The sequence below is a fragment of the Hesperophylax consimilis genome, chromosome 1 (assembly GCF_061612785.1).
Source record: "Hesperophylax consimilis isolate HC1 chromosome 1, BYU_Hcon_1.0, whole genome shotgun sequence".
Taxonomy (NCBI): Eukaryota; Metazoa; Arthropoda; class Insecta; order Trichoptera; family Limnephilidae; genus Hesperophylax; species Hesperophylax consimilis.
In genome coordinates, this window is record NC_142836.1 from 26,835,676 (window position 1) to 26,863,638 (window position 27,963).

Sequence of the window (27,963 nt, forward strand, 5' to 3'; positions counted from 1 at the left end):
AATTAAATAAATAAAATTATAAGGTACACAAGGTATACAAACAAGCTGAACGACAATCTTGCATATTTTAATTCAATGATTTTTACGTCTTATATGTTCATAAACCCATTTATGTCTGCGATCCAAGACGTTTATTGCGAGAGAACATCATTTATTGATGTTAAAAAGTAACTGCCGCTGGGACCCCCGATGTTACTGACGTACTTCAGCAGGAAACTGAAGCGGATGCCTAATTATAAATATACGGGATGTTTAATTTGGTCTCGTTACTCCCCGGGAAGATGAGAAGGGATGAGAAGGTGCACGTGTAAAGATCAACCATGAAAAGCATGTACTCATATCAAATTAAATGCAAATTCAAAATTATATGCAAAAACATGTTTCTTAATAAAATCTTGGTCACACTGACTGTTTACACGCATTGAACTGTATGTTGTATTAAAGATCTGAGCCTGACTAACTATCATCGAGCAAGGTTAAAAAATAACACTTACAATGAGGAGATCCAGAGGAAAGTATTGTGACTGCGAAAATGATATTCATGGACGGGTCATAGGGAATAAATGATAAATTTATGTATTATTATATAACATCGATCTTACATTTAGAACCAGCTCTACAGAACTATATTGAAAAATTCCGAAAGAAGTTACTGCGATTAAAAATAATATTATGAGTTTTAAAGGGGAAATAAATAAATTATTGAAAACCATATTTGCCGTACATCGTATACATCGGCGCCATGGAATATTTTGGCAGCGATGGACATTTTTACTTCATCTTTAATTTTAGGTAAAATGAAGAGGTAAGCTGGAAGATCCCTCTTTCGGCTTCTCAGTGTTCTTATTGAACCAGCCGATGATCTAGGCCGGCAGCGGATGCGGTTTTCGCTGGTCACCGGGAAGTTTGTCGCCTTCAACCGAAACCCCCTATATCACATGTAAGGTTTTGATTTAACTCTTCTAGAACTTCCTCCATAGAATGATAATTGGAACTCTCCGAAGGATGGCTTTAAAAATATAATCTAAACTATAGTGTCAAACCACGCTGAACGAGAAGCAATCGCGGCGATTTAAACAACAACTGGAGTGACTTCATCTGATGATGAGGTGCTACGCAATTCAATTAAGGACAGTATTTGCGAGTTTTTGAAATGCATAAAAATATTTATTGTATCTGGGTGTTATGAAAACTTATATATACATTAAAATTCGAGGTGATATTCACTATAAACATATTAAGCAACAAACATAATATTTATTATTATTAATATTTTTAAATATATGTAATTTCCCTCCTCCACTTTAATTCTATTCTCATTTTGTTACCAGTCGTAATATTGCAAGCACTGAAAATATAATTCCTACATCCGAATAAAATCCACAAAAGAATTCTCACATAGTTTTGAGAGCCATTAAAAGCGGCCATGAAAAACTCAGGGAATTTTACATAATCGTTAACCACAAGAAGAATAGGATTCGTGGAGAGATAAAATGATATTAAAGCGGTGGCAGGTAGCGGTACTCCGCCGTACTAACGGTACTAGCGGTACTAGCGGTACCACAGCGGTACGGAAATCTAAATATATGACGGGATAATATTAATGGCGCCACCATTTTATACTCGTTACTGAATAATGCGGTATTTATGATGATATTTTTAATTATCTTTCACCGCTTAATTTGTTGCATGCGATGGTGGTTCATGCCATTTCGCTGCACGATAAAAGACTTATAAAAGACCGATTCTAAGCGAGGATGCATTAAAAAATAATAATAATGATTCTTTCATGAGATGTTTAAAAATTTGAATTAAAAAACCCATTTTTCGTGAAATGTATTCAATTTCATACAAAGGGGCACTATATTTTGTTTATGGGCGTTTAAATTCAATTAAATTTGAAAGGATTGCTTTTGTAGCTGCAGGCAGTATTTTTATAATCGTGACCAGGTAGTTGTGGTTTCCATTAAACTGAAACCACTTAAAGTAAAGAAAATTGTTTTTTAGTGTTTTGGTTGGAGTAACATCATTAGGGTGTTTTTCAAGGATATCGAAGAAAAATATCAATATTTTAAGGATCACAGATATAGTTAGTGGTAAATTGAATACTTAGAAGAATCGATTTGGGTTCGATTCTCAAAGTGGGTATCGCCTGAATTTCTTTTTAACACAAGTTACACTTACTAGAATCCAAAAAATTAATATTTATCATTTATTCCTTTGATTTTATTGAATACCTACGTATATTACAAGTGTACGAAAATACGATAGAACTTGATTTTAACGCTTGTGTACGCTTAATTCTCACAATGAAATGAATTTATCGTAAATAGGTCACCATTTAAAATTTTTCAGACTCAGTTGTTTTCATTCCGATTCCCAAGTAATTTAATGCGAGAAAAAGAGTATATTTTTTCTGTGTTGTTAGAATAACGATGTAAAAACAAAATTTTATTTGTATTTATAAGACAAAAAAAAAACAAATTAATGGTTGAACTTTAGGGTAGAAATTATATATTCATTGTTAAAAAAAAACAACATTTTGCGTTTATTTATTGCAGAAATTTTAGTTAACATTTTGCATAAAGTATTTGCACATACCAACCGGTGCGGTAATTTGAAACTGTTAATTAATGGGATTTTTTCGGAATGCTTTTTAAGTAATTTGCAGTTGAGTAAAATGAAACAAAGGGAAAATGTCGACAGAGTGGATACTCAAACAAATGGCCACAGCGGAAATATTCCGGTAAATCAAATTCCTTCCTAGAGACTGGAGAGAGAAATTTCAAGAACCGTACCCCAGTCTTAAAACAATTAAAATAGTACCAACCTTAGCATACATAAATCTAATAATAAATTACAAGTTCCTTGAATGCCTTACTTTTTCTTTGTTTTATCGCCAATCTCTGGGTATTTCACGCCTCTCCGAGAATCGTAAACAAACAATGGTCGAATCTCTTGTTAATTTATGCGAATTCATTTCCCGCTTCGGCGCGTAGTAAATTAAAATTCAATTTGCGAATAACCCGCTCTTTCTTACAAAGCCTGCCGTACAACAAGAACTTTATGTTTTATCCTTCATTTACAGATTGTCTTTCAAGTGTTTTACGGTTGCGTTCTAAATTGTTTTAAAAATGGCTAATCTTAACCAATTTTCTTTACTAATTGCGTTGTGATTTGTGAATCTAGTACGTGCAAAATCTCAATCAGATCGGCATCAAAGAGCCTGAAAAACCGGCTTTCAAAGTTTGAGCCCAAGTCAATATTTTAAATTATCAAATTACCCAAATAATAATATTTGGGTAATTTAAATAGCGAAGTTTTCGTTAAAAAATCACCTCAAGGGCCAGAATGAATTAGTTTACGAAAATTCTAATTAACTGTTACATTATTATTGATCGCACTTTATACCATAATTCATGGTACCGCGACCGGTGCAAAATTTCAGTCCATTTGGCATCACGGAGCCTGAGAAGTCTTGCTTTTGTGCCCGTGTGACTAAAAATTTATTCTAAAAATGCGACTGAAATGATATTTTATTTATTTATTTGTCGTTTCTTTACATTGCATCATTTTTTAGGTTAGAATTTTTAACCTCATTAGGACAAGCCTGTGTTGAGGTTAATAATTTTACAAAATAATAAAAAAATAGCACAAAGATTATATATTAAGATAACAATATTTTTATATTGACGTTTCTACGAATTGGATACCTACATGGTACCTATCAGCCTATTCATTACAGTATAAAGTTGTAAACATGTAGGGTGACCATGATATACATTGATATTTAATTGCAAGAAAAATGATAATAAACTATTATTTTTAAAAACAGAGACGAAAGAATTAGAGAATAAAATAATTTATACCATAAAAAGAAAAGGATGAAAAATAAACGTATTCAAAATATTATGCCACAATTTAAAAGGACAAAGATGAAAGAATATGTTGAAAATCCTCGGATGGCATAAATAATTTAACATTCTTTTTAAATTTACACAAGGAATTTGATGATTTATTGTTATTGATTCCAATTCAGACTATAATTTATAATATCTGTTCGAAATTTCAGTTCGTTGGACGTCATGGATGCTTAGAAAACGGCATTAAAAATTCGAACCCAAGTCTTGCTCTTGTGCCCGTAGAAGAGAACTTTTTTCCAAAAATGCAACTCAAATGAGATTTTGTTATTGATACAAATTCAGACCATCATTTATAGTAGGCTATGCAAGATTCCGTTTGGCATCATGGAGCTTGGAAAAAGAGCTTTCAAAGTTCGAACCCAAGTCTTACAATTGTGCGGGTTGGACTTAACATGAGATATTATTACTGAATTCACTTTAGACCACAATTCTTAGTAGTAGTGTAAAATTTCAGTCGATTTGGCATCACGAAGCCTAAAAAAACGGCTTTCAAAGTTCGAACTTAAGTTTTTTATTTGTGCCCGTAGGACAGATTTTTTTTCTAAAATTGCAATTTTAATGAGATTTTGCTATTGATTCCAATTCAAACCATCATTTGAGGTATTTGTGCAAAATCCGTTCGGCATCACGGAGTGCGACAAACCGGCTCTCAAAACTCGAACCTAAGTCTTGCATTAATGCCCGTTGGTCTGAACATTTTTCAAAAAATGCATATTACTAAGATAATGGCAATGAATTCAACTTCAGGCCATAATTCATAATACTTGTGCACATATGTGAAGGGAGAAAGAGACAGTATAAAACAGTTTCAATTCTGTTTTTGCCTCGTAGATGTGATCCTGAATGAATGAGAAAAGAATTACAACAACAATAAATAAAAGATAAATTTTTGAAAATGAAAGAAAAACGTGTAGAGCTATGGTTTCATCACAACCATCGTTACCACGTCGTTTTCTTGAGATTGTTGTTCAAAATAAATAAATGTAAAATAAATAACAAATGAGTTCAGCAGAATTGTCTTGCATGGATCATTGCTGGAAAAAAGTATAAAATAAGTTGTGATCAATAACAAATCGATCATAATAGTGAAAAAGACGTAGCAGTAAAGAACCAAAAAAATTCATAATAATTAACAACGTGTTCCCAATAAATAGTGCTTAAAAATAACAGGAAAAAAAATTTTATATGCTAAACAAATGCACAAATAAACATCGTAAAGAACGGAGTAACGGTGTAAAAAGCCAATTTACACAACAAATTAGTAAAAAATAAATAAAATGAAAAACAAAGTAACACATGCATTGTATACATGCAACACATTATAAGACAAGGAAGGTAAAAACAAAGATTATAACAAAAACACAAAGCAATATGGAATATTAAAGTTGAGCAGTAACCGTGGAGGGTCAAGAGATATACTCGTACGTTTGGCGCAAGAAGCAAAGATGATTTTATTCGAAGTTAGCACCTCTAAACACATGCCATCGCTCTACCCAGGACTTTACAAACTTTTTAAAGCATTCAAGAATCTGAGCCGTGCTAGAAACGCTTTTGACGTGCGCTAGGAACGAAGAAGGTCCTATCTAAAGTGACGCCTAAATACCTGATGGTTTCGACGAAACGAATTGTGAAGCCTCCCATTCTGATGGAAGGGTTTCTGGCAGGACTGAGCATACATTTCATCAAGAGTCCCACGGTCTTATGGGGAGCAAAGTTAAAAACAAAGTTTCAAACTTCTCCACTTCCTTTCTGCTGTCCCCAGAGACCAAAAGATATTTAAAATCTGCGTAGTCGACCGATATGCATACTTCAGGCAAGGATAACCTAGAAGAGTCAAAAATGCTGTTCCACAGGTCAGGTGTTGAAGATTTTCGCGATGATCGCTAACATCCGATAGGACTAGAGTAAGGCATCATTATTAGATTTCATGTATTTTTTTATTTCTCACATACGTTTAAAATTAAACGGGCTTTGCAAAATAATAATATGATTCCTTATACTGGTTGTAAATTGAATAACTCGCTCACGTTATTGAAATTACTTAAGTGAATATTATTCAAATCATAAACATTCATGAAATCTCTTGTCTCAAATTTGCGGGGCTTATGAAATTCGATGACTGATCCGAATTTCATAAACCAGCTCCCGTTGACTTGCTGCTTGGAGCCAAGGTAGTCTGCTGTGGTTTACGTCCAAAACACATACAGCTGTTACCTGCAAAATAATATCCTCTTCAAATGGAGCATGGTTGAATTACTGCGGGATCAGTTGCCACGGAAAACTATAGGTCGATATTCTGAATTAATCAGGATGGCTTTCCTGAGTAAAGTTAATTTGGTAGTAATATATTAAATTCATTATGATAATGAAATTCATTTATTTGATTCTGAAATTTCATCCAATCAAGAGTTATTTTTTTCTAATTAATCTAATCTGTTGGAGCCTGTAGTGTTGCAGCCGAAAACTATTATTACTGTAGTAGTGTGTAATTTTACATAATTTATCTACAATCCTTTCAGCCCCGAAATGTATTTCTTTTAAATTTTACATTTTCTATACTTACTTTTGCTTCCTATCCTTTTATAACCACATTATCACGAGCTCCAGAGCCGTTATCCTATGTATATTATGTTTTGTCTTGAACGGAAGCCGTGCCCAGAAGAAATATCTATTCGTTTGGAGATAATGCTCTTAATAATGATTTACTCTGGTTCAAACAGGAAAATCGTTTAAACCCATCTAAAAATAACTTAAAATTAACGAGATTGCTATAAGATTTGACATTTGAGAGAATTTTCTCTAATTATACCAATATTAATACCAATTTGCTAATCGCTACTTTCTTTTAATGGTTTTATGATGTCTTAAAAAAGCTAAATATCATTTTGGTCAATAAATTATATATGTTTTAAAAATATTTATTGATATTTTAAAATTTTCATGTGTTTAATCAGCAGTAGAAGGAGTCATAAAAAATGTACACTTATCATTTTATTTTATTTTAAGTTCGGGATTAGTGGCCCTGGCGTATTCCAGCAGACTGTCGCTGTCCTCACAGATGAAGGGTTTCTTGTGGTAGCAGGCCACGTCGTGCCAGAAGATGCCATCGGCATATACCGTGTTGAGGACAGCCATGCATGGCTCGTGGGTGCCGTTGATTGCGTACTCTGCATCGTCAGGCTGTGGTTTCTTGTTGTAGCCTGTCTGACTCCAAGGGTTTGTGCCCCAACCCTTGGGGATCTAGAGAGAAAAAACACAATTTCATAATGTAAAATCAAGTTGTTTGTACTTAACGTCCTAATTTCAAAAGGGAAGTAATTTATTTATAATTCGGTATTTTAATGTACACTATCACAGATCCGTGAAAGATCGGGTCATGTTATTATAATTAAAGGATTTGTGAAACTGAAAGCATACACGAATATCTCAGTATAAAATTTAAATTGGAGGTGCAGATGAAAAATATTCTATACCTAAAATCACAACACATGATGGACCCTTAAAAATGAAAAAAATTAATCGCATGGAAGATGAAAGATAAGGCAGCAAACCAAATAGTGGATTTCCGAGGACGCTTGAGCACTTTAATAGAGTTTTATAGACTCTAAAACACCCAGAAATTTAACAGCCGGATTCAGAGCGTTATGAATTTCTCTTTTTGATACTGAAAGAGTTCTTCTGAAAATTTTGCACAGAGAAAAAAACATCTGAATCTTGAACATAAGCCTTCATATCAGATACTGGAAGATGCAAAAAGTCTAAAAAAATAACGAAATCTGTCCAAAGCTTAAAAAAAAACAAATCATGGATTTCGAGTAGACACATTATTAGTATAATTAATCAAAATACGAAAGTTTTCTGATTATAAGTAGGTGGTACCTGCTTTATCGCTTGTCTAAATTCATACAATCAGTTTCAAATTTGAAAATTTTTAAGCCAATCCGGTTTGCTTATATCATTGAACCGAAATTATTTTTTTATTGCTCAAGTTTTTTTTAGACAGATTATTAGGTGAAAGTATTTTTGTATTTATACCATTTTTCAAAATCCTTCTGAATATCAAATGTACGTAAACTAATTTGTTACTATCATGCGTTTTCATTTACACTTACATTTACCCAAACAAAGATTATATAACAAAAACTACTGTTCCAAACGGTAACTAACTAACTAACTACCATCACGCCGTTTCTCCGCAGGCGTAGGCAGAAAGAACGGACAGCCAAACAACTCGGTCTTGACACACACGCTCTTTACACCATTCACATTCATACACCGTCTCATACATACTCTTCTATTATTCTGACTCTTGAAATGGTTCGACTTGAGTATCTGATTCACTTGATCGTACCATGTCTTCCTCGGGGGGTCCCCGATTTCCACATTTGCGTTATATATTCTCCTTGACTCCTTTCATCGCTCATTCGCTCTGCGGTAGATAATTTATCCAAACGGTAGATGATTTATTATTGTCCATCGGTTCTGATATTGATTTTATTTCTATTGCTTGTCTATATCTTGCGTTATTCAAAAAATAACAGTTGAATTTTAGTATTTACTTATTTTAAAATCTTCATGTTCGTGAAAATAAATATCACAAAACCATTTTCATACTTCAAGTCCTAAAGATTCGACAGAGTCTGGCTGTTTTAATCGGAATGATTTAAGAAAATATACATTTGGGTAAAGATAAAAAAAAAAGAGAGAAAAAGAGTACTTATGTTTATATATAATTTAATAAAGTTGCGACACTAATACAGTAATTATGTGAGCACGTGACCTCGAGCCCAAGTAAGTATATTTTTAATTTTATCTTATTTTAATTTTTTTTAAATCCTCTTTAATCATAAAATTTGTAAGTAGGTATTAAAATACCTACCTTATTAATTAATAATCACAACGATTTAATATATGAATAAATTTTTGGCGTGCGTCAGAGAATTCTATTTTCGTAATAACTTTTTGCAAAATGATGTTTTAGTAAATTGTACCGACTTACCAACATTATCTGCAAAGTGATTATATCTTTATTATGTAATCTACCATTAGTATTTTCCGCGGAAGAGCTACTTATATTCGGTGAAAATAATTTTTGTTCGTGTATATCGGTTACAGCGGCGTACGCTGAGTTAAAACGCCCAATCTTGAAACCGGAATAAACAAATTCATGGACAGCTATAAACGGTCGAGTTAAGATGAAGCTACAAGCCAAAAATTTATATATTCTTGCTAAACCTTATATTGTAGGTAATATGCATTAAAATCGCTTGACAAACGGAGTCTAGAAACGTTCGATTTCAAGCACAAAACTGGTTTTTATTTATTTTGTAAATATTTTTATAATAAAGCAAAAAAGTTAACCAAGTGAAACTGTCACAGATAATCTTAGCTATAATATTGTATTTTTTTAAGTTGTTTCCTTTACGCGTTCATAGATTTCTATTGAAAAAATTTTTTTTTTAGTATTTTACATTTAAATTTTTTATTGAGTAATTATTTTTTTGTTGTTTTTTTTTGTATTTGAAACGATAGGAAAACCTTCAATTTATTTAAAGCATATTTTTTGGTATTTATAATGCACACCAATTCGTTATAAAGATTAATCAAAATAGTGATTGAGCGTTAAGCTTCGCCTTAAGACAGTGCTTCGCTAATAACCCGTATGACATCAAACTAATTTAGTTAGTATTATTGATAAAGAAATCTTCACATCGATGATACTACATATTATTACGATTATTATTATTCTATATTTGGCAGTTTTTTTTAATTTACCTTATTTGTAGCTGCAATCGTCGCTCTAGTGGCCGACCAGAACCATCCGTTTATTTTCTTAGGATATAAATTTCCGGTATCGCAGCCGGGGAAGTCACAAAGCCTCCCACTGGTCCAGATGTAAGGAATATTATCTGAAATTCACACAATAATTATTTAGTATTTTTATTTTTAGAATCATTTCTTTTCTTTGGATTTTTCTATTTCTACGGTTGTAGTAGGTTAAAAGTCAATGCTCTTGACTTTGAGATGGGAGATTTCATCTTTGCGTATTCGAATATGGCGTACAGGCGCTACATGGAGAAAACTTACATAAATAATATATTGATAATTTATTAAAAAATCTTGTCAAATTATTCATATTCCTGTTAAAAACAGGAGTGCAGGCCTTTAAGTAATGAATTGACAGGCTTCCTAAAAAACTGTAGGTAAAACACGAATATCTTATTAGAATGTTGAAACACGAGTTGATAAAAATTATAATGTTGTGGCATTTCGTCATTATATTTATGCGTGGACACGCGTTCCGATTTATTATGAATCGACCAATATTCTATTAAGAAAAGTATTTTAATAAATCAACCATACTCATTTTTCTTGGTATGTTATTCTGGTTATCTTCACTCGTAGTTTGATGGCGTATGTTACGTTTACCCTTAAGATACCGAACTAGGGTCAATCAAACATGAGTTATGCAAATTGATAAAAAGAACCCAAATAGAAATGATAAATTATCAACTTGTCTGCATAAAGCAGTAGCGTGCAGTCTATACAGGCTGAGACTGTGAGCCTACCCGACGAAAAACATTCCATAAAAAGAAAAAAAAATAATTTGAAAGTGCAACAAATTTTGATCAATATGTTTTTTTTAAATAAATTCGTGAAAGTTTCTTTGTCACAATCGTTCTACATTGTTAAATCCTTTCTACTTGAAAAATTACACTTTTAGTTGTAAACTAATTTACATGGTTTTTCTCAATCTGGTTTTTTCTCGGGTTAATGTAAAACCACCCATCGCCACACTGCTTGCACTAAACTCTCTGATATGGGTATTACTGCTAGTAATTTTTGCACAACTATAAATAATGTCTGTTAACGTAGGGGGCTGGACTTGACTGTTATCCTTCAACTAAATATTTACTTTGTTTTATTTTGTTTTTTTGTTTTCCAAAACTACTAAACTGTTTACTAAAACTACCACAGCTAACTTGAATAATGATTTTTAGAAGTGACGCTATCTGTGTACGAAAAATGAATGAACAAAACTATGCGTTAAGAAAATAATTACCAAGTATCTCAGATTGACATTAATTTATGAAAGTTTTAATAAACAATTCTTTTTCGTTTAATCGATTGATTGTGGTTTCCGGTAAATATTTCGTACTTTACTATCCAATATGGCATACGATTTCAATTACTTATACATCATATTAAATTACGTATAAATAAAATGTTTTGACCTTTGGTCACAGAGCGATGTACGCCAATGGCGTTGTGCCTAGAGATAGGTGACAGATTATACCCCTATTGAAATTTCGTTAAACATGAAAAAAAAATTCCACTCGGCAAAACATTTTGAAGATATAGGTAGGTACCTACCTACTGTCTAAGTTATTTAATATTATGTTGGAAAGTTCACGGATTAAAAAACATCTATTTTAAAATGTTTTAAAGCAATGGTGCTAAAAAATGTTATCAGATTGGTGGTTATCATTTTTAACAAAGCATCCTTTCGTGTACCAAAATCGTTCAAACACAACGGTTTTGGGTCAACTGATTTTTTATAGGTTGTGGACAGATTAAATTTCAATTTTGTCTACCACAAATGGGCTGTTGGCAGTTAAGTACCCACACGAATAATAATCATTTGAAATAAACCACGGTGAACAAATTGCTTTCATACCATTCAGGATAGAAATATTGCTTGAAATGGCTTTAGCCATAGAATAAAGAGTACCTTCCATTGTTTAAATTTGAATAGAAAAAACGTTCCACTGACTTAGTACCTTTTGGTTCTACACTGTTTAGCACGCGGTTCATCTCTCTTACACTTGCCTGATATTATATATCACAATCCTATTTGAATTTCGTGATCACAGTTTTGGATGGAAATATAGGCCCAAATTGGGCTTCTATTTGGATCACGAAACACGCCCAAAAGGCACTTCTTGTGTAATTCTTTATTCTACGGATTTAGCCACAGACATAGGAATTAATAGACGAGAAGATAATGGAGAGGGGTAAAATCAACTGTTGAAGAACGAAGGGGGTAAGGCTGACTGTGATTCGTCAATAAATCAATCTGACAGTAAATAGGCATCTCGCATTATAATATCACCATTTAGTTCTTAAAAGTAAAATCTGCTTTTGAATGAATAGACATTTTTACATGGGAGCGCAAATTACTCGCCACGTTATGAACTAATTTGCGAAGTCCAAATTCGGCAAAGTAAATTTCTTCTGTTTGCAGAGTCGTAGTTAGTTTCAGAGTATTTAGTTAAGACACTTTTACAAATGTTTCATAATTTACTTACCCCAGTAAACAACGATGAGCACACTTGAGAATCGCTTCATTGTGATGTGATAGTATATGTTTCTAAAACTGATCCATATAATACGGTGTGAATAAGCTTAAAATAAAGTAAAATAATGCTTACTTATGGAATGTAATACGACAATTGGGTTTATTCTCTTTTTCACATCTATTTTTACAAGTTTTCATATCACAAGTCAACATTTTGCCGTGTTATTTCGTAAAATGAACCGATGATGCCTCGACCATAGTTCGCACAAGAATGATGACGTCACGTTTTCAAATTTCACTTGAGGCCATACGCGAGCACAGCCGGCTCCAATGGAACCGGTATGGGGAGTGGGGATAATACGCTTTTAATCACTTAGGGCAGGTCTACTAATATTCATATGTCTATGGATTTAGCCGTTTTCGCTGATAATTTTTGAATATTCAAGTACTTCACCACCTTCCTCTTCACCATCTCCTTCCACTCCTCACTTCCTTCAACCTCACAACATACTGCAAACGGGGATCACATAGGCCCATCGGCTCCAGGCGGCTTGGAGCAGTTGGGTCTGCTTTAATAACATTATAATTAAATAATATATCTATAAATATATTTTCATATATATATAATAAACTTACTTTCTTTGATGAGTTTGGTAATGAGATTGTTCTCCTCGAGGGTTTCCATGGAGACCAGGTCCATGCAGTAGTCCCTGCAGATGTTCCTGGCGTCCAGCCAGTTGACTTCTGTGCCGTTCAGGGTTGGGAGATGGCTACTGATGAAGTAGTTATGGTTGCCAAACAGAAATTCCTTTGGCCCTGGAATTCATAAAGAATGGTGTAAAGCAATATATTGTGATTTTTTTAGACGTTTTTTACAGTTGAATTAAATGCAGGGTAGGCCCTGTGCAGGCGTAATTGGCGTAACAAGGCGCCGTTTGGCTCAGGCCATATTTTATTTGAATATTATAAATAACACTATTGCAAAATCATTAAAATTTATGGAGAAATTAAAATAATTAATATTTTTTTTTAAACATAAATGGTTTCCACGTAGTGATTTTTTACAGTCAATGATACTTGTTTATAGTAAAAACAAAGTGGAAATACCCAGTAATATTTCTGTGCAACTGCCGTTTGTTATTTTCAGCAGATTCATTTATTTAAAACTTATGTATAATTATACATTGCCACTACGGAAATTTTAACACATAACCTTATAACGTTTGTGTGCTCATGGTACTGTGTCCCTGTTAACAGGTTCATGTTTTATTTTGTTGATAAATATAGCCCAGACAATTTTCCAACAAATTTTGCAAATGATACTTAAGTTCAAACCAAAACTTCTGGATTTCATTCACAATCGAAATATTTGATTCTAGTAAAATAATAATACTATGTATGTTGATTGTAAACCCAACCCGTTGCAAATATACAAGGAATGAATACATAACAAATTTATTCAATGAATATTTATAATAATTTTTGACCGGTTAGTGGCTCACTCGGCATTGCATCTGACCCAGGCAAAGTAATTTCAATTTCTCGGCTTCAGGTCCTCCAACATTTTCGGCTAACTGACATGAAGAGATCAGGTTATTCGTAACCCGAGATTGATACAACAGCTAACCAAATTGATTGGTATGTAGGGCTCATAAATAATAATTCACTGAATACAGATTAATTTCCTAGAAATTATAAAAACCTTTTTGAGATTACGTAAATAAATTTAATCTTCAATCTTCCTAAAAATAAATGTTTTTAGGAATCCGGTTTTTTAATCAAAAACTTGACTTAATTAATTTGTATGATTCCTCTTTTAAGTTAAACTGGTATTAAAGTGAGTTAATTAAATTGTCAGTTAAACAAATCCATTAGAAGGTACTAGGTTCCTATAATAAAATCATTATATACAATGTTACAAATTAAATTATGTTCATTTAAAATACCTTTGTAAAATGAAAAGCATTTTTTTCTCCTTTTTACTATATCTTAGGCAACCACCGGACAAGCTTCTTTTTTGTGAAGTTATATTTATAAGCCGAGATTACCTTGAAATACCGAGAGATCATGTTTTACCGATTAAAATGAAAACCAGTATTAAATGTCAATCCTCTTTAGCGTTCGATCTTTTTTCTTGGTAAATTTGATTAAATCACCATTTTCTACATTGGTGATTAACGTTTGTCCTAATAATATCATAAATGGATGAATATTTTTGAAATAACCGATTAATAATAATAAGTCTTATTTATATTATTATTATTATAAGTATTATTTGCACGCTTATTTAGGGATTGAAGGGAGTAGCTGCACTGAGTAAAATAAGTAAAGATGATTTATTAAAAATCTCTTCAAATTATTCGTAATCCAGTTAAAAACAAGATTGCATACAGTTTCCTGATAAACTTTAAGTTAAATCTTAATATATCAGAACACGTGTTCATGCACCTGCATTTGCATGGATAATATACAATGATGAAATGAGAAAAAAAGATGAACACGTGTTCTGACATCGTCATAATACATTGCTCTTTTACTGAAAGTTTGACAGGAAACCTATTAATCCATTCGTTGAGGGCGCGCAATCCTATTTTTAACCGGATTACGAATAATTTAATTATATTCTTAATAAATTACCAATACTCATTTTTAGGGGTAGGAGAAGAAGATAAAGAAGAATGTGCGTATTCAGATCTGATCATGAACGCAACCGGGTTTTGAACACGCAATCTCTCGGTTCAGACCGAACGGCTTGTCGCTCTGCCACTGGGGACATAGTGTTTACCGATATCATCTTGACAGATTAAAACAAAAAATTAAGACCGCACAAGCGTCTCAACTGCTCCCAACTCGAGATCCAGTGATACTATGGCATCCCCAAACGGCACACGTTGTGAGCTGAAGTTAGTGGGGAGGGGAAGGAGATGGAGAAGATACTCAAGTCGGGAAAGTGCCTGGGTATTATCCAACTGAAGATCTGATCACCAAACACGGCCAAAGCCATTAATGTTTCAATTCTGAGTGATGGTCTTACACCAGGGCAAAACCGAAAGTATCTTCCACTCTGAAATATACTTTTTTTATATTATTTTAAATGGGTATTTGTGAAATAACACAAAATAATTTGAACCAGTCATCTCCAGCTTACTAGTCAAGATCCTTACCCATCGACCTACTGTTGGTTTTGGAGGCATTCGTAAATTTACAATCATTACAATAGAATAATAAAAGCAGGTTTTCCATCAATTCTAATTACAATACTGTATTATCCCCAATCAATCGATTGTTTTCAAATTCAGTTCTACCCTTTGTCAATGGTTCTACCTCGCCAAAGTAAAGCGAAAATGCATTAGGTACAAAAAGTACTTTTCAAAACGTTGAAGATAATGCTTTTTAAAAACTAAACCACCTTTTAAGCATACCCTTTTGTCATAAGCTACAATGTATGGACAGAGATTTGTATCATTACGTATATTTTATATTGCAAATATCATGTTATTGCTTGCTGTAGTTTAAAAACAAGTTGTTGCAACGAGCTGATATTTTGGGTTTCACATGAATTTCTTCTGACAATATTCTCCAGCTATGAGTGTGAATATGTTGGTAACGATTATTGCCTTACCGAGACCGGTTATATGTATTATGCACTGCAATAAATCGATGATGTTTATTAACTAGAGAGTTATATGTTTATTTAATTATGTAGAATACACAAGGTGGTTCACTGGTAAAACGTAAAATATGGCTTTCTTTTATTTCAATATATTTATAAAAGATATCAAAGACTTCAGCAAGGGAACGCAATGCCCTTCCTAACTCTATTTTTTGTACTACATTACAACGTTATTGTCAATCTTATATTAATTTTTTCGAGCAGTTATAAAATAGGTTTGAAATAACATAAAGCAAGCAAAGTCATGATGGGATATTTCACAATGCAGGGACATGTAATCTATAGGAGATAAAAAGAAATAATATGAAATATTAATTATTGGACCTTGTTGTAAGAAATTTTGAACTTGTTCAAAAAATTTGAATTGAAAACAAACGTTATTATGAGAATATGATACGGAGCCTTAAAAATAATTGTAAAATGAAGTAACATCAGCACTGCTGAACACTCCAGATTACAAGGCCGTGACACTGAATAAAATCGAACTCTTAACTTGTATGAGATCCTCCAAAAAATTTCGTTTTTTTAAATTAATTTGCATTTTAACCATTTTAAAATGTTTTACTTTATTAACAAAATGTTTTTGGGGGTTCTCGTGCACAAATTTAGAGACTGATTTTAATCAGTATCTCACGGCCTTGAATATAGGTGGTTTTGCCTGACACGTGTTTTCAATAATTAACTTTTAATGTAAATAACGCGTTGGAGTATCAACTTTCCGAAGCTATTAGATCTATGGTTTTCCAAATTAGAGTACGTATTAGGCCGAAATAATTGTTAAATGAAAGGAAATGAGGGGAGGAAGATTGGGAAGTACTTGGTTGTTCAGTTCTGGTAACCAATGAATGTTAATTTTTGCTGTGGTGTTATAATATTTAGATACTATTATTATGTAGTAGTATTCACAATTTGAAATGCTGGTAAGTACTAATTATTTTTGCGACAATTGTCAAGTGTATTGTGGTAAATATTGTGGGAATATGCAGTATAAATGACAGTGATTATACCATTCTATGGCGAATCATTTATTCCCCGAAGCAAATAAAACATTTCTTGCGGTGACTACAATACCGTGCGAGTTAATCAACACTAAATTGTTTCCAAATAACTACCTCTTTGTGTTTACTTTTCATTCTTGTGGTTGGTTGGCCTTAATATCGCGTGTTTAAACCAGTGGTGTGCAGCCTATATTTAGACTGAAAGAGGTTTTGAGTTTTGAATTTTGAGTTGTTGATTTTTTTCTGAGGTTTTGCCTTTGTTAAGATTTCTAATAGAGAAGTGTTCAGCATTTGCCTATCTTTTGCAAAAGAAAAACGTTAATTTTACTTTCATGTTAATATTCTGTTCACTTTAGTGACAATTTAACTGTTTTATAAAGTGTGAAGTGGAAATTTTGCTATCTTTATAATGTTGTCCGGTCACACAAATTGGTAATGAATGTGTCAACATGGTTTTAATAGTTTAGAATTATCAAAATATATAAATTAGTGAATTTCGATAGCTACAATAATGGTAATGGTAAACAAATAGCACAATAACTGATAGGGCTCTCGTCGGATTACCTGCTTGTAATTCTAAATCGTTGTTTCTTTTCTAATGATGAAAAAAGAGCAATGCACGCTACTGATATATTATATTTTGTGGCAACATTGTAATATGTACTTATTTAGTATTGTAGAAAAAAAAATCATTTTCTTAGGAATGCTTTGTCCTGAAGAAAAACTTGTCTTGAAGCATAGAGCTTTAATTAGAGGCGCTACTGCGTACTAATATCTCGTCAAAATCCACTATCAGAACGCGATAAACGGTGCGCTTAGACCTAATTTGGTAGTTTTGGTTATAGCGTTGGGAGAGTTGGAGGTCAGTTGGAAGTCAAAAATCGGAACCTATTTTTTCGCTTCATGTCTCATCTAAATATAATACGTCAAAGCCCTGAAGTAATAACTAACTAACTAACCATCATGCCGTTTCTCCGCAGGGGTAGGCAGAGAGGACGGACCGCCAAAAAACTCGGTCTTGGCACACACTCCTTGCCTCATTCACATTCATACATCGTCTCATACATACTCTTCTATTGTTCTGACTCTTGACATGGCCCGACTCAAGTATCTGATTCACTAATTTCTAATTTCTATCTTCTACTTTTTATTACAATTTTTCCAAAATTTTAGCTTCATCTATAGTTACTAATTTCATATGTTTACACTAGATTTCATTTTCATACAAAGTAATTACACTCAATTGGTCACCATGAAACAGGCAGTCGCCTAGTATGGTGATTCATTATATCTACTTTATGTAAATTTCAAAACAATGTAACATGTATTAAATAAATAAATAAATAAAAAATAAATAAACTTGGTCGTGCCATGTCTTCCTCGGGCGTCCCCGACTTCAGCTACCATTCAAATTTGCATCGTATATTCTCCTTACACTCCTTTCTTCGCTCATTCGCTCTACATGCCCAAACCATCTAAGCGTCCCTTTCTTGATCTTGTTGTTTTGAAATTGATTTCCTTGCAAAAAAAGCATCTTTCCGTTTAATTTAGTCATTTGGAGTTCGCATCAGTTATTTGGTCTCCATTTTACAAAATCCACATAAACAAAATCGAAGCAAATCAAAACAAATTCTTAAAATATCTTTGTTACAAGTCATTTGCAAGATGTAATAGCATCATAGGGATGCACTATTCCTGTAAAAAGTAGTTAACAATAATATTCAATGCCCAGAGTTGCTAAACAAAATTCAATTCAATGTACCTGCGCGTTCAACACGCTCTTGTGTCTTGTTCAGGGTTGATCAAAGCAAAACGAACTCTAAACAGAATTCTTGCCTGAACAGACTATGCAATAATTACAATAGCGAAAGGTTGATATTTTCAGTTGCGAACTTACCAAATACAAGAGGTCCATAAAATAATATTTCTCTGATGGTTTGTGAATATTGTTTATGTCTCTATTGTTTATATCTCTATTATGATTTGATTTATATCTACAACCTCTCTACATGGCTATAAATGTATTGTTTTGTAAATTTTTAGTTTTATATAATCTTTTGTTTTGTATATTTTTTTTAATTCATATTCCTTTCTCACAAATTTAAATAACTTATTCCTTATTATGCTGTGTCAGTTAAAGTCACAAGGAGGAAATCCATAATTGGTTTTATTTTACTATATAATACTTATGTACAAACTGATTAAATTTAAACTGTCAATTTCCCAAAAATGAATAAATAAATAAATTTATCAGGAAGTATTCATATTGAAAGAGTAAGCATGTTTTGAGACCATTCAATACATAATTTTTAGGACGCTTGAACAACGTTTTTAAAAATTGAAATTCAAGTTACTTTGGACTTACCACCTACCCATAGTAAAAGCAGCCCAGAACTTTAGAATCCGACTACACCAGTGTATTGCTGCTGCCGCCATCTTGCTGAAGTGGTATTCAAAACTTAATGAAAGAAATGGGAGTATGTACAGATAATAATAAAAAAGTTTTAAGTTGATTAGTTTTTTCACCTCCTCAAAAATTGTATAAGAGTGTTTTAGGTTTCTTATGAACCACCGACAGTACGTACCTAATTTTGTGAATTTTGTTGGAATATATAGTAAATTAATTATTACTGTAGGCCGAACGCAACATCAGATGAGAGTAGAGATGGCAGGAGTTCCACTAAAGAACACCAAGGAGTTTGTCTACCTCGGGAGCAAAATAACATGGGACGGTCGGTCTAAGAGCGAGGTCGATAGCCGTATACATCAGGCTAGGCTTGCATTCCATTAAAGGTCGAAAATAATAGAATCGAATAATATAGACCTAAAACTGAGAATTCTCCTCATCAAGACCTATGTATGGAGTATCTTGATGTACGGCTGCGAAACATGGTGACTATCCGAAAGAGATAAACGGAGACTAGAGGCTTTTGAGATGTGGTCCTATAGAAGACTGTTAGGAATTTCCTGGAGAGACCATATTACAAATGAGGAGGTTCTCCAAAAAATCGAAGGAGGAAGGCACCTGCTCAGGACCTTGTCCGAAAGGCGTGCAAGATGGATCGGCCATGTTATACGACAAGAAGGCCTGTTGCATGTCATAATGGAGGGTATGACCGAGGGGATCAACTCTAGGGGACGCCCACGCCGAGAGTACCTGGAGCACCTGCTGGTGGACGTGCGCTGCTCATCATAATATGCAGAAGTCAAAAGAGCCGCACAAGACAGGGAAGAATGGAAGAAGAGATTAGATGAATTTGCTGCAAACCAATCCCAGGATTGAAACCAGAGAGAGATAAATAAATATAGCTTATCAGTACAGCAATAAATGAGTAGGTACAAAATTTATATAGACATCCACACGAAACTCTTAAATAATTTCTTCAATAAATTCTCAATAAAAACGCTAATCCGTATTTTGTTTTGACATGTACAGTTGTTTTTTATCTCTTTTGTAATAAATTTATCGATTTCTGCAAAAACAACACTTAAAATACCACTTTCGGCAATACGTAAATTGGTAGATTTTCGAAAGTTATGTAATGTTTGGTTAGTTCAGCAAGAAGACAGTTTTTTTTGAATTTTATCAAATGATAAAAATATTGTTTTTTTTTATAAATTACTGCATCGCAATTCTGGTGAGTTATAAAACTTATTTTATTATTATGTACTATTGATGTTTTTTGTACCAAATTTCAACACAGAATTTAGTAATAATCTCTTAACTTTACAGTAACATTATTTTTAATTCGATGGGATTGATATTGCTTCTTAGTATTTTTGAAGAAAGGCGGTGAGGAGGTGATTCCATAATGGAGATCTAATACCAACCCTGATGACGATGACAAAGAGATCAGTACGGGGGGTATAGCATGTTTGTTATTATCATGTCGTTAAAATAAACTACAGCCGTAATAAAACATTCTGAAGAAATAAACGACTAGAAAAGAAAGCAAGGACGACGTATTAATGTAGGGATACTTGATTGAAGATGAAATCAAAAACTGAGGGTATGCCTGTACGGGAAATGTAAAACTGAGATTGTGTCGAAAGAGTTGACGTCCCCAGAAGACAGCCCAATATTTTGAACCAAATCAACATGAACTGGTTACTATTTTGTCCAACTAAATATAGATAAGTGCGTTGTGAACATGTATATATATTATATATATTCGGTGGCCGAGTTGACATCGCGCTTAGTGTAGGCGTAGTGTGTTCAATTCCTCGGCTGGCTAAGTCCTCCATCACAACACAAGCAACATGTTCAGCTTACTGTCGTGGTAGTAGGAGATTTTCAAATATTGTCAGGTTATTCGTAACCCGGGAATATTTGTCTTTCTTTAAAAAAAAATATATATATAAATATTTAGTAAATAAGTAAATGGCGTAACATCCGCCGTTCACCTTAATCCATCCTTCACTCGGTACAACGACACGATGCTTAAGCGGCTCCCTCACGGGCCTGTAAGGAAACGACATAAGCCGAGTACTGTTAGACCATAAGCGGGAAAGTCCCACAATTTGCTAGGTTGCAGGATCTTCCTGCACTCAGTTTGTGGCGATTCCTTACCGGCCCGTGAGGGAGACGCCTTGGTTACCGGTAAGAAAATACCTTAATTTATGTAACGTAATTTTTGTGATATATGGCTAGATATAGGGCTAGATCTACAAAGACGTCTAATACTTTTACTTAAGTACGTCTCAATCCTTGAAATTTCAGCATAATCAATATACACCATTACATTTTAAATCTGGGTTGATATACTGCATACGGTTAGATTTTTTTAAAGAATCAACCTCGAGAATTTTTGGAAAAAATAGTAGACAAACATAAAACATCGTTGAGAAGAGGATCCTGTTTCCTAACATGACATATTATTATTATCAAGCCATTCTTGTATGGAAAACGTCCAACACGATAATTTTGCCATAAGCCATCGGATGTTTGACCAAAACGATAAATATATTTTTTTCATATAAATATGCAGACATATAAAATTGATGGAGAGGGCGATAAATTCTCCGAGATCCGCCATTACAATACTGAGATTAACATAACGTCCACATATTTTATATACTGGATCAGCACGGTCCATTTTGTTGCGAAATATTCTCGTTTTGATGCCGAATATTCTCGAAGCGGACCTCTACTGCTGATGTTAAAGCGCCCCAGAATAGATTAATTTTCAGTGAATATCGTTATTTTGCATGTTGCTTTCGACATAACAGGCACCCAGCACCAGTAGAAATATGATTTTGCGAGAATTACATTTAACAACCGAATAACATTAAATTTAAATTTAAACAAAATTTTAATCACGTAAAAATACGAAATATTACTAATTAGGTACCAACCAAATTTACATAGATTTAAAAAATATATTTTCCAATGATACGAGTTGTATTTAAGATAATAAAGAGGTATACTGTGTTATTCGTGTAAAGAAAGAAAAATTTTCTTGGGATATAAATTTATTTATTTATTAGATACTAAAAAATACAATTACAGAATAATGAATCTTTGACTGTCCAACTAGGAAGTTTTCCCGTTTCAGGATAATCAAATTGATAGGATTAGTTCATATGAATTAAGTAATGTAACCTAAATACATAATAAATGCATATCATTGGAGAAATTACTACATTGGAACTTACTTTAATGTTTACAATAAAAGAGATAAGTTAGTTAAGCACCTTATTTTTTTCATTGTTTCTATGATTTGTAAGAATTAGTAGAATTATTTGTAAAAATTAATTTAGTTTATTTAAAACGTGTTTATAGTACATATTATTTTAGTTTGTAAAGTGTGGTGGAAATTTTGGGTCTAGAGGCCAAAAATATTAAATAATTATTTGAACGTACTACACATTTGTTGTTTATCTGTAAATAACTTGACAATATTAATATAAAAACTAAACATCTTCTTTCTCAAATTATCCTTCCTTTCCCCATTTTCTGCATTCCAACATTGAAATTCAATAGTCCCACTGGCTCCCAAAGACTATGTACACTTTATAACATCAAATTTTATTAACAGGACTAAATACCCTAAAATAAAGAAGGAATCTTACGAAAATGAAGAAGGCATGTACAAAAATATGCGACGTAAGGCCCCGGTGTACTGGATGGACCTACCATCGAATTTGTCCTAGTTTATGCTCTACAACAAAGTGAGAATCTTAACAAAGTAACTGACGAAGGCGTATACAAAAATAGTGGAAAAATGAGATTAAAAAACTAGTCTCAGAGAAGAAGAAAGCGTGGTTATGTCTGATAGCAGTTGACAGTGCTTCTAGCGATGAGAGGGATCGAGCGAAAGAAGTCAATAAGGAATGTAGGAAAAGAGTAAGAGTTGAAGTGAAATAACGAAAGAAATAAAGAAACGTTTGGAAGCGGAAGGAAGTCAAAAGGTCCCGGAGTGGTCCAGAAAACGCAACCATGAAAATGATAAAATCGAAAATTGGGAATATGTTGACGAATGAGGAAGAATAAAAGAGAGATGGAGGAAGTATTTTGAGAAAGTATTCCAAAGCGAAGTGAGTGACAGTGATTGCAGCGGCGAATCAGATATAAATGATTATGGATCGAATGCTACCGAAATCGGCATGGATGAGATAAGCAGATCGATTAAATGTATGAAGAATGGTAAGGTTGTCGATTTCGACAATATTGTTGCATAATGTCACCGTGATTTTTCAATCACGGTGACATTACATTTATACAAAACTGTACGCAAGAATTGAAAGTGGTGGTAATGGGCGCAAATTTGAGGAATCTGACAGTATGTATGCTGCTGATGCGGTGCTGATTGCTAACAGTATGGAAGATCTACAGTTATTCGTGTCTAGGATGAACGAAATATGTACAAATAATGAGTTAATGAAGGTAGCAGAAGTGGGGAACGCCCGAAAAAGATATGGCTCGATCTAGTGAATCAGATACTTGAGTCGAGCCATTTCAAGTGTCAGAATAATAGAGAAGTATGTGTGAGATGTATAAAATTGAATGTATAAACTTGCGGAGAGAATGGCGTGATGGTTAGTTAGTTAGTTAGTTAATTAACTCGGGAAGTTAGTAATTCACCGTCTAGAAAATAAAAGCTGATGATTCTCGCTAATTTTTATAGTTGAAAAACGTTTTATAAAGTAAAATTACGTTCATTATTTTTATATAGGTTAGGTTGGGTTGGTAAATATGAATAACTTTCATCGGTGGGTATTGTTCTAAAAAAATGATATAGTTACGAATTTGTTGTATGTCATTAGCCCCGAGCAAAACCCCGTTATTAGAGTCTTGTGTCGCCTTAATATTTTTGGTAGGCACTTACGTTCCGCGCACTTCTTTGGGATGGGGGCACTTAGTAGTTTTCCCTCACTTAGGCATTCCCTCACTACCAGGGTAAACAGGAGGACTGTTGTAAGCAATGGGTAGTACGACATCTGAAACAATTCATCAGCATCATTATTGAAAACTGTTAGTCATAATCCTGTTTTTTTTTCTTCACATTTTGAAAATAATTAAATGGTTGCCTAATCAAAAGTACCAAATTGAGATTCGATTTCAACCGGGATACACAAGTCATATTAAGAACAACATATTTGAATGTATTTGAGCACATCGATAATATCGAGATTAAAAAAAAAGTTATTTGAACAAATTTGGAATACCCGCCGCTGTTCCCTTTTACCCTGAAAATGCTTAAATATACTAGGTGCTTAGCGACTTTTGTGAATCCCGTTCATATTTAGAATCGCGATTCAATTACACAATATTAATTTGAGGTTCATTTAGTTTCAATCTTCAGATTTAGTTTCAATTTTCAAATTATTATCACATTAAATTATTTTTTATTCATCCAGTACACCAATAAATAAGCAAGGGTCTCTTTAAATGTTTTGTTGGTATATTCCTGCTATGTTTAAGGGTTATGGGAAAGTATTTTTTTATGTAGGAGTCAGAGAATCATATTCAAAAACATCTGAATGACCATAATTACTTATTGATACAGATATAATATCATAAATTCGGATACAATATTAGAATGATTCGTACGCAAATGTTAAACAATTCTACAAGTTGAATAAAACAATTCAATTCAATTTTAAACCCATTATCAACTGAAATAAACACAACTAGCCGATATAACTCTTATTAACTCCTGAATCAATCCTAAATATGACATAATTATTTTTATGCCACTGCGAGTTTACAGTGTCTCGCAGTTATCTTAGTGATAATTGAATTCAAAACCAATCCAACCACTTTCGTTTTTCTTAATAACTTCGCAAAGAAGATATCCACGCAACAAGATTTTAAATAAAAATTTACCATATTCATCTCTTGTGGTACCTGCAGCCAGTTTGTAGACGTAACTGACCTTTGAATAGTAATTGTTATTGCGTGAACTGGCGGTGGATGACCATGATTTGTTTATATTTATGTCAAACACAGTCTGATTCGAGACAAGAAATAATGACGTTTGAATGAAGATTATGCAAATTCAATCTTTTGATTATTAGTCTTCTATTGAAATCCGATAATGTTACAAAGATGTCAAGAACGATGCCATAAAATGAATTCAGTTGAATAAAGAGTTTTAGTGTATTCTGTTACGAAAATAGATCGGGTTTGATAATAATAAAATTAATAAGAACATTTTTTTAGAAGTTCAACATTGATAATTTTTTAGTAGTATTTTTTATCTGAGATTTATTTTATGTTTGTCACACATACGTAAGGTTTATAAAGGTTACGAAATAACACTAGAATAATACTCAATAATCCAACGATGGCAACATTCAAATAAAAAAAAATACGGTTTCACATGTTTCATAAACATAATATATTATAAAATATGTACATTTTAATCAGATAAAAAATATGAATGCATACGTGCGTAAATCGAGATATTAAGAAAGAGTAAAAAAGGTTTTCACTAACGTCCGTATCACTGTAAAGTTTTACTGCTTACCACGTGTTTTCTCGTGAACTTTTACTGTATAAAAAATAAATAACAATAAAGTAAGTCGATATTTTGTAAGTTGGTAAATGATACCTCCTGAGAGAGTTAAAATTTCGACCGGACAAATACTTATTGGAAATGAGTGGTGATATAATACTGTATCAAGTGAAATCTTTGAATAATATATTTTTCACTGAAAATAAAACGTAATATTTCACAATTTATAACAGAAAACTTCACTCACCTTTAGATAATGTTACTGTATACTACATCACAGACTAAATGACCCGACGCAATGACGAATCATCTCTTTTATACTAAGAACAGGTGTTGGCAATAATCTCCAAGTGGGGACCAGTTCTTAACTTCTTCTTAGGACAAATTTTTACATTATCGAAATGCAAGAATGGTGATAATTGATCAATTTTTAAATGTGATAATTGATCATTTTGTACCTGGGAATTTATTTTACCTAAAATTCACTACTCAGGCCTTCAGATTCAGCCTTGAGACTAATTTAATTAGCTTTATGTTGCTGTGACGATCTTTTGAAAGAATGACAGGTTTGACGAAAATGTATGGATTATGAGAACTTTCTTCATAACATGTTGTAGGAAGTAAATAAAGTACACAATATCTTTCTATTATCAGGGCTTTATGCTTAACAGATTGGCTATAACTTGCCCCGTCGATCTACGGAATCTGATAGGAGATAAAGTAGGCTTACGTTCTCCATTAACTTGGTAAATCCAAGTTGTGATTATCAAAAAAGCGTTCCAACTGCATGGAGACTGTAGTATTAAAATTCCCTACTCACGATCCGATTTGCAGAATAGCTTGTAGGACAACATTTTTAACCGCCAACCGAAGTATTATTATTCCGACGGCCGGCAAAGGGAATAATAATAATTTGGCGGTTTTGCTTACGAACCATCCAATTTGTTTTTGAATATTTATTTAGATGTATACAATTAATTTCATACATTTAGTAAGGAAATATATTAAATAGAAGTAAAAAAATTAACAATAAAATACATTTCAAGAATTATAGCTACGTTGGTTTACAAAATAAAATAAATACCTTCGTAAATAAGCATTAACTTTTTCTTACATAACTCAACACAGTGACAATTCAACACACTTTTAAAAAGTGATATAAAGTCATTAGAAACGAAGAATTTTTTTTAACCTAACCTAACTTAACCTAACCTACTTAACCCGGTTATTAAAGTTTTTGTTTCATCACTTTCCATGACTTTATATAATTTTTTAAAGATGTGATGATTTATCCGGTCACCCTTACATATATATCACATATTCTAAGTGCTAAGACTTGTGGCTTCCTTTACGGCTTTTGGTTCGTTATTATAAAGTTTTTGTCCTTTATAAAACAAGCTGTTTTTTGTGTGCACGTAAGTTTAGTTTTGGGGAGCCTGAAATCTCGGCAACTTCTTGTAGGGTAATAGTTTATTTATTGTTTATTGCGGTATTTTAAGTAGGTACATAGTTATCTATGTCCTAATACAATCCTTATATACATACACATATAATTATAGTAACACATTTAAAATTAATCAATCAAATATTTTCGTAGTTTAATTTTAAATGAAGAAGATGTTTTCTTCTGATTTTATTTCTTCTGGTAGCTCTCCAAATATCTTGAACGCTCTGTACATCAATGACTTTTGACTCTGTGTTTTTTTCCTGAAGGGGAGTCTCAATTCATTTATTTTCCTCGTCTCATGTGTGTGTTTGTTCTGTAGTTTATCAATTTTTCTTAGGAATTCACTAGACGTATGGCCATTGACTATCTTGATATTATAGTGAACATTTTGAAAATTTTACAATTTGAAGGACCCCAGTATGCTGTCATGCAAGTTGTTCTCCAAATCGGATGGTGAGTAGGGGCTTTTGATGTTATTATGTTTATGTGTTGCTAACATATGGTTAAACCGGGAATCGAACCTGGTTATTAAATTGGCTAAGCTCAGATAAAATGGTAGAGCAGGCGACTCGTGTACTATCAGGGGCGGGCAGCTTCTTTGGTCATCAGGCTCGTCCATCGGTTAGGAGGTCAAAGGGTAGGTTTATCACACAATAATAACAC

The 27,963-nt window shown here is 32.9% G+C and overlaps 1 protein-coding gene across 1 annotated transcript; it reads right to left on the reverse strand.

The window, feature by feature from the left end:
* Window positions 1-6,847: 6,847 nt before the first annotated feature.
* LOC149426546 (uncharacterized) lies at window positions 6,848-26,153 on the reverse strand. The gene is made up of 5 exons (XM_089637410.1): window positions 26,101-26,153; window positions 24,222-24,333; window positions 12,859-13,038; window positions 9,699-9,832; window positions 6,848-7,163 (listed from the first exon to the last, which is right to left on the reverse strand). Exons 2-5 carry the CDS (start codon window positions 24,331-24,333, stop codon window positions 6,915-6,917), a joined length of 675 nt encoding a protein of 224 aa, XP_089493536.1. The 5' UTR covers window positions 26,101-26,153; the 3' UTR covers window positions 6,848-6,914.
* Window positions 26,154-27,963: the final 1,810 nt, after the last annotated feature.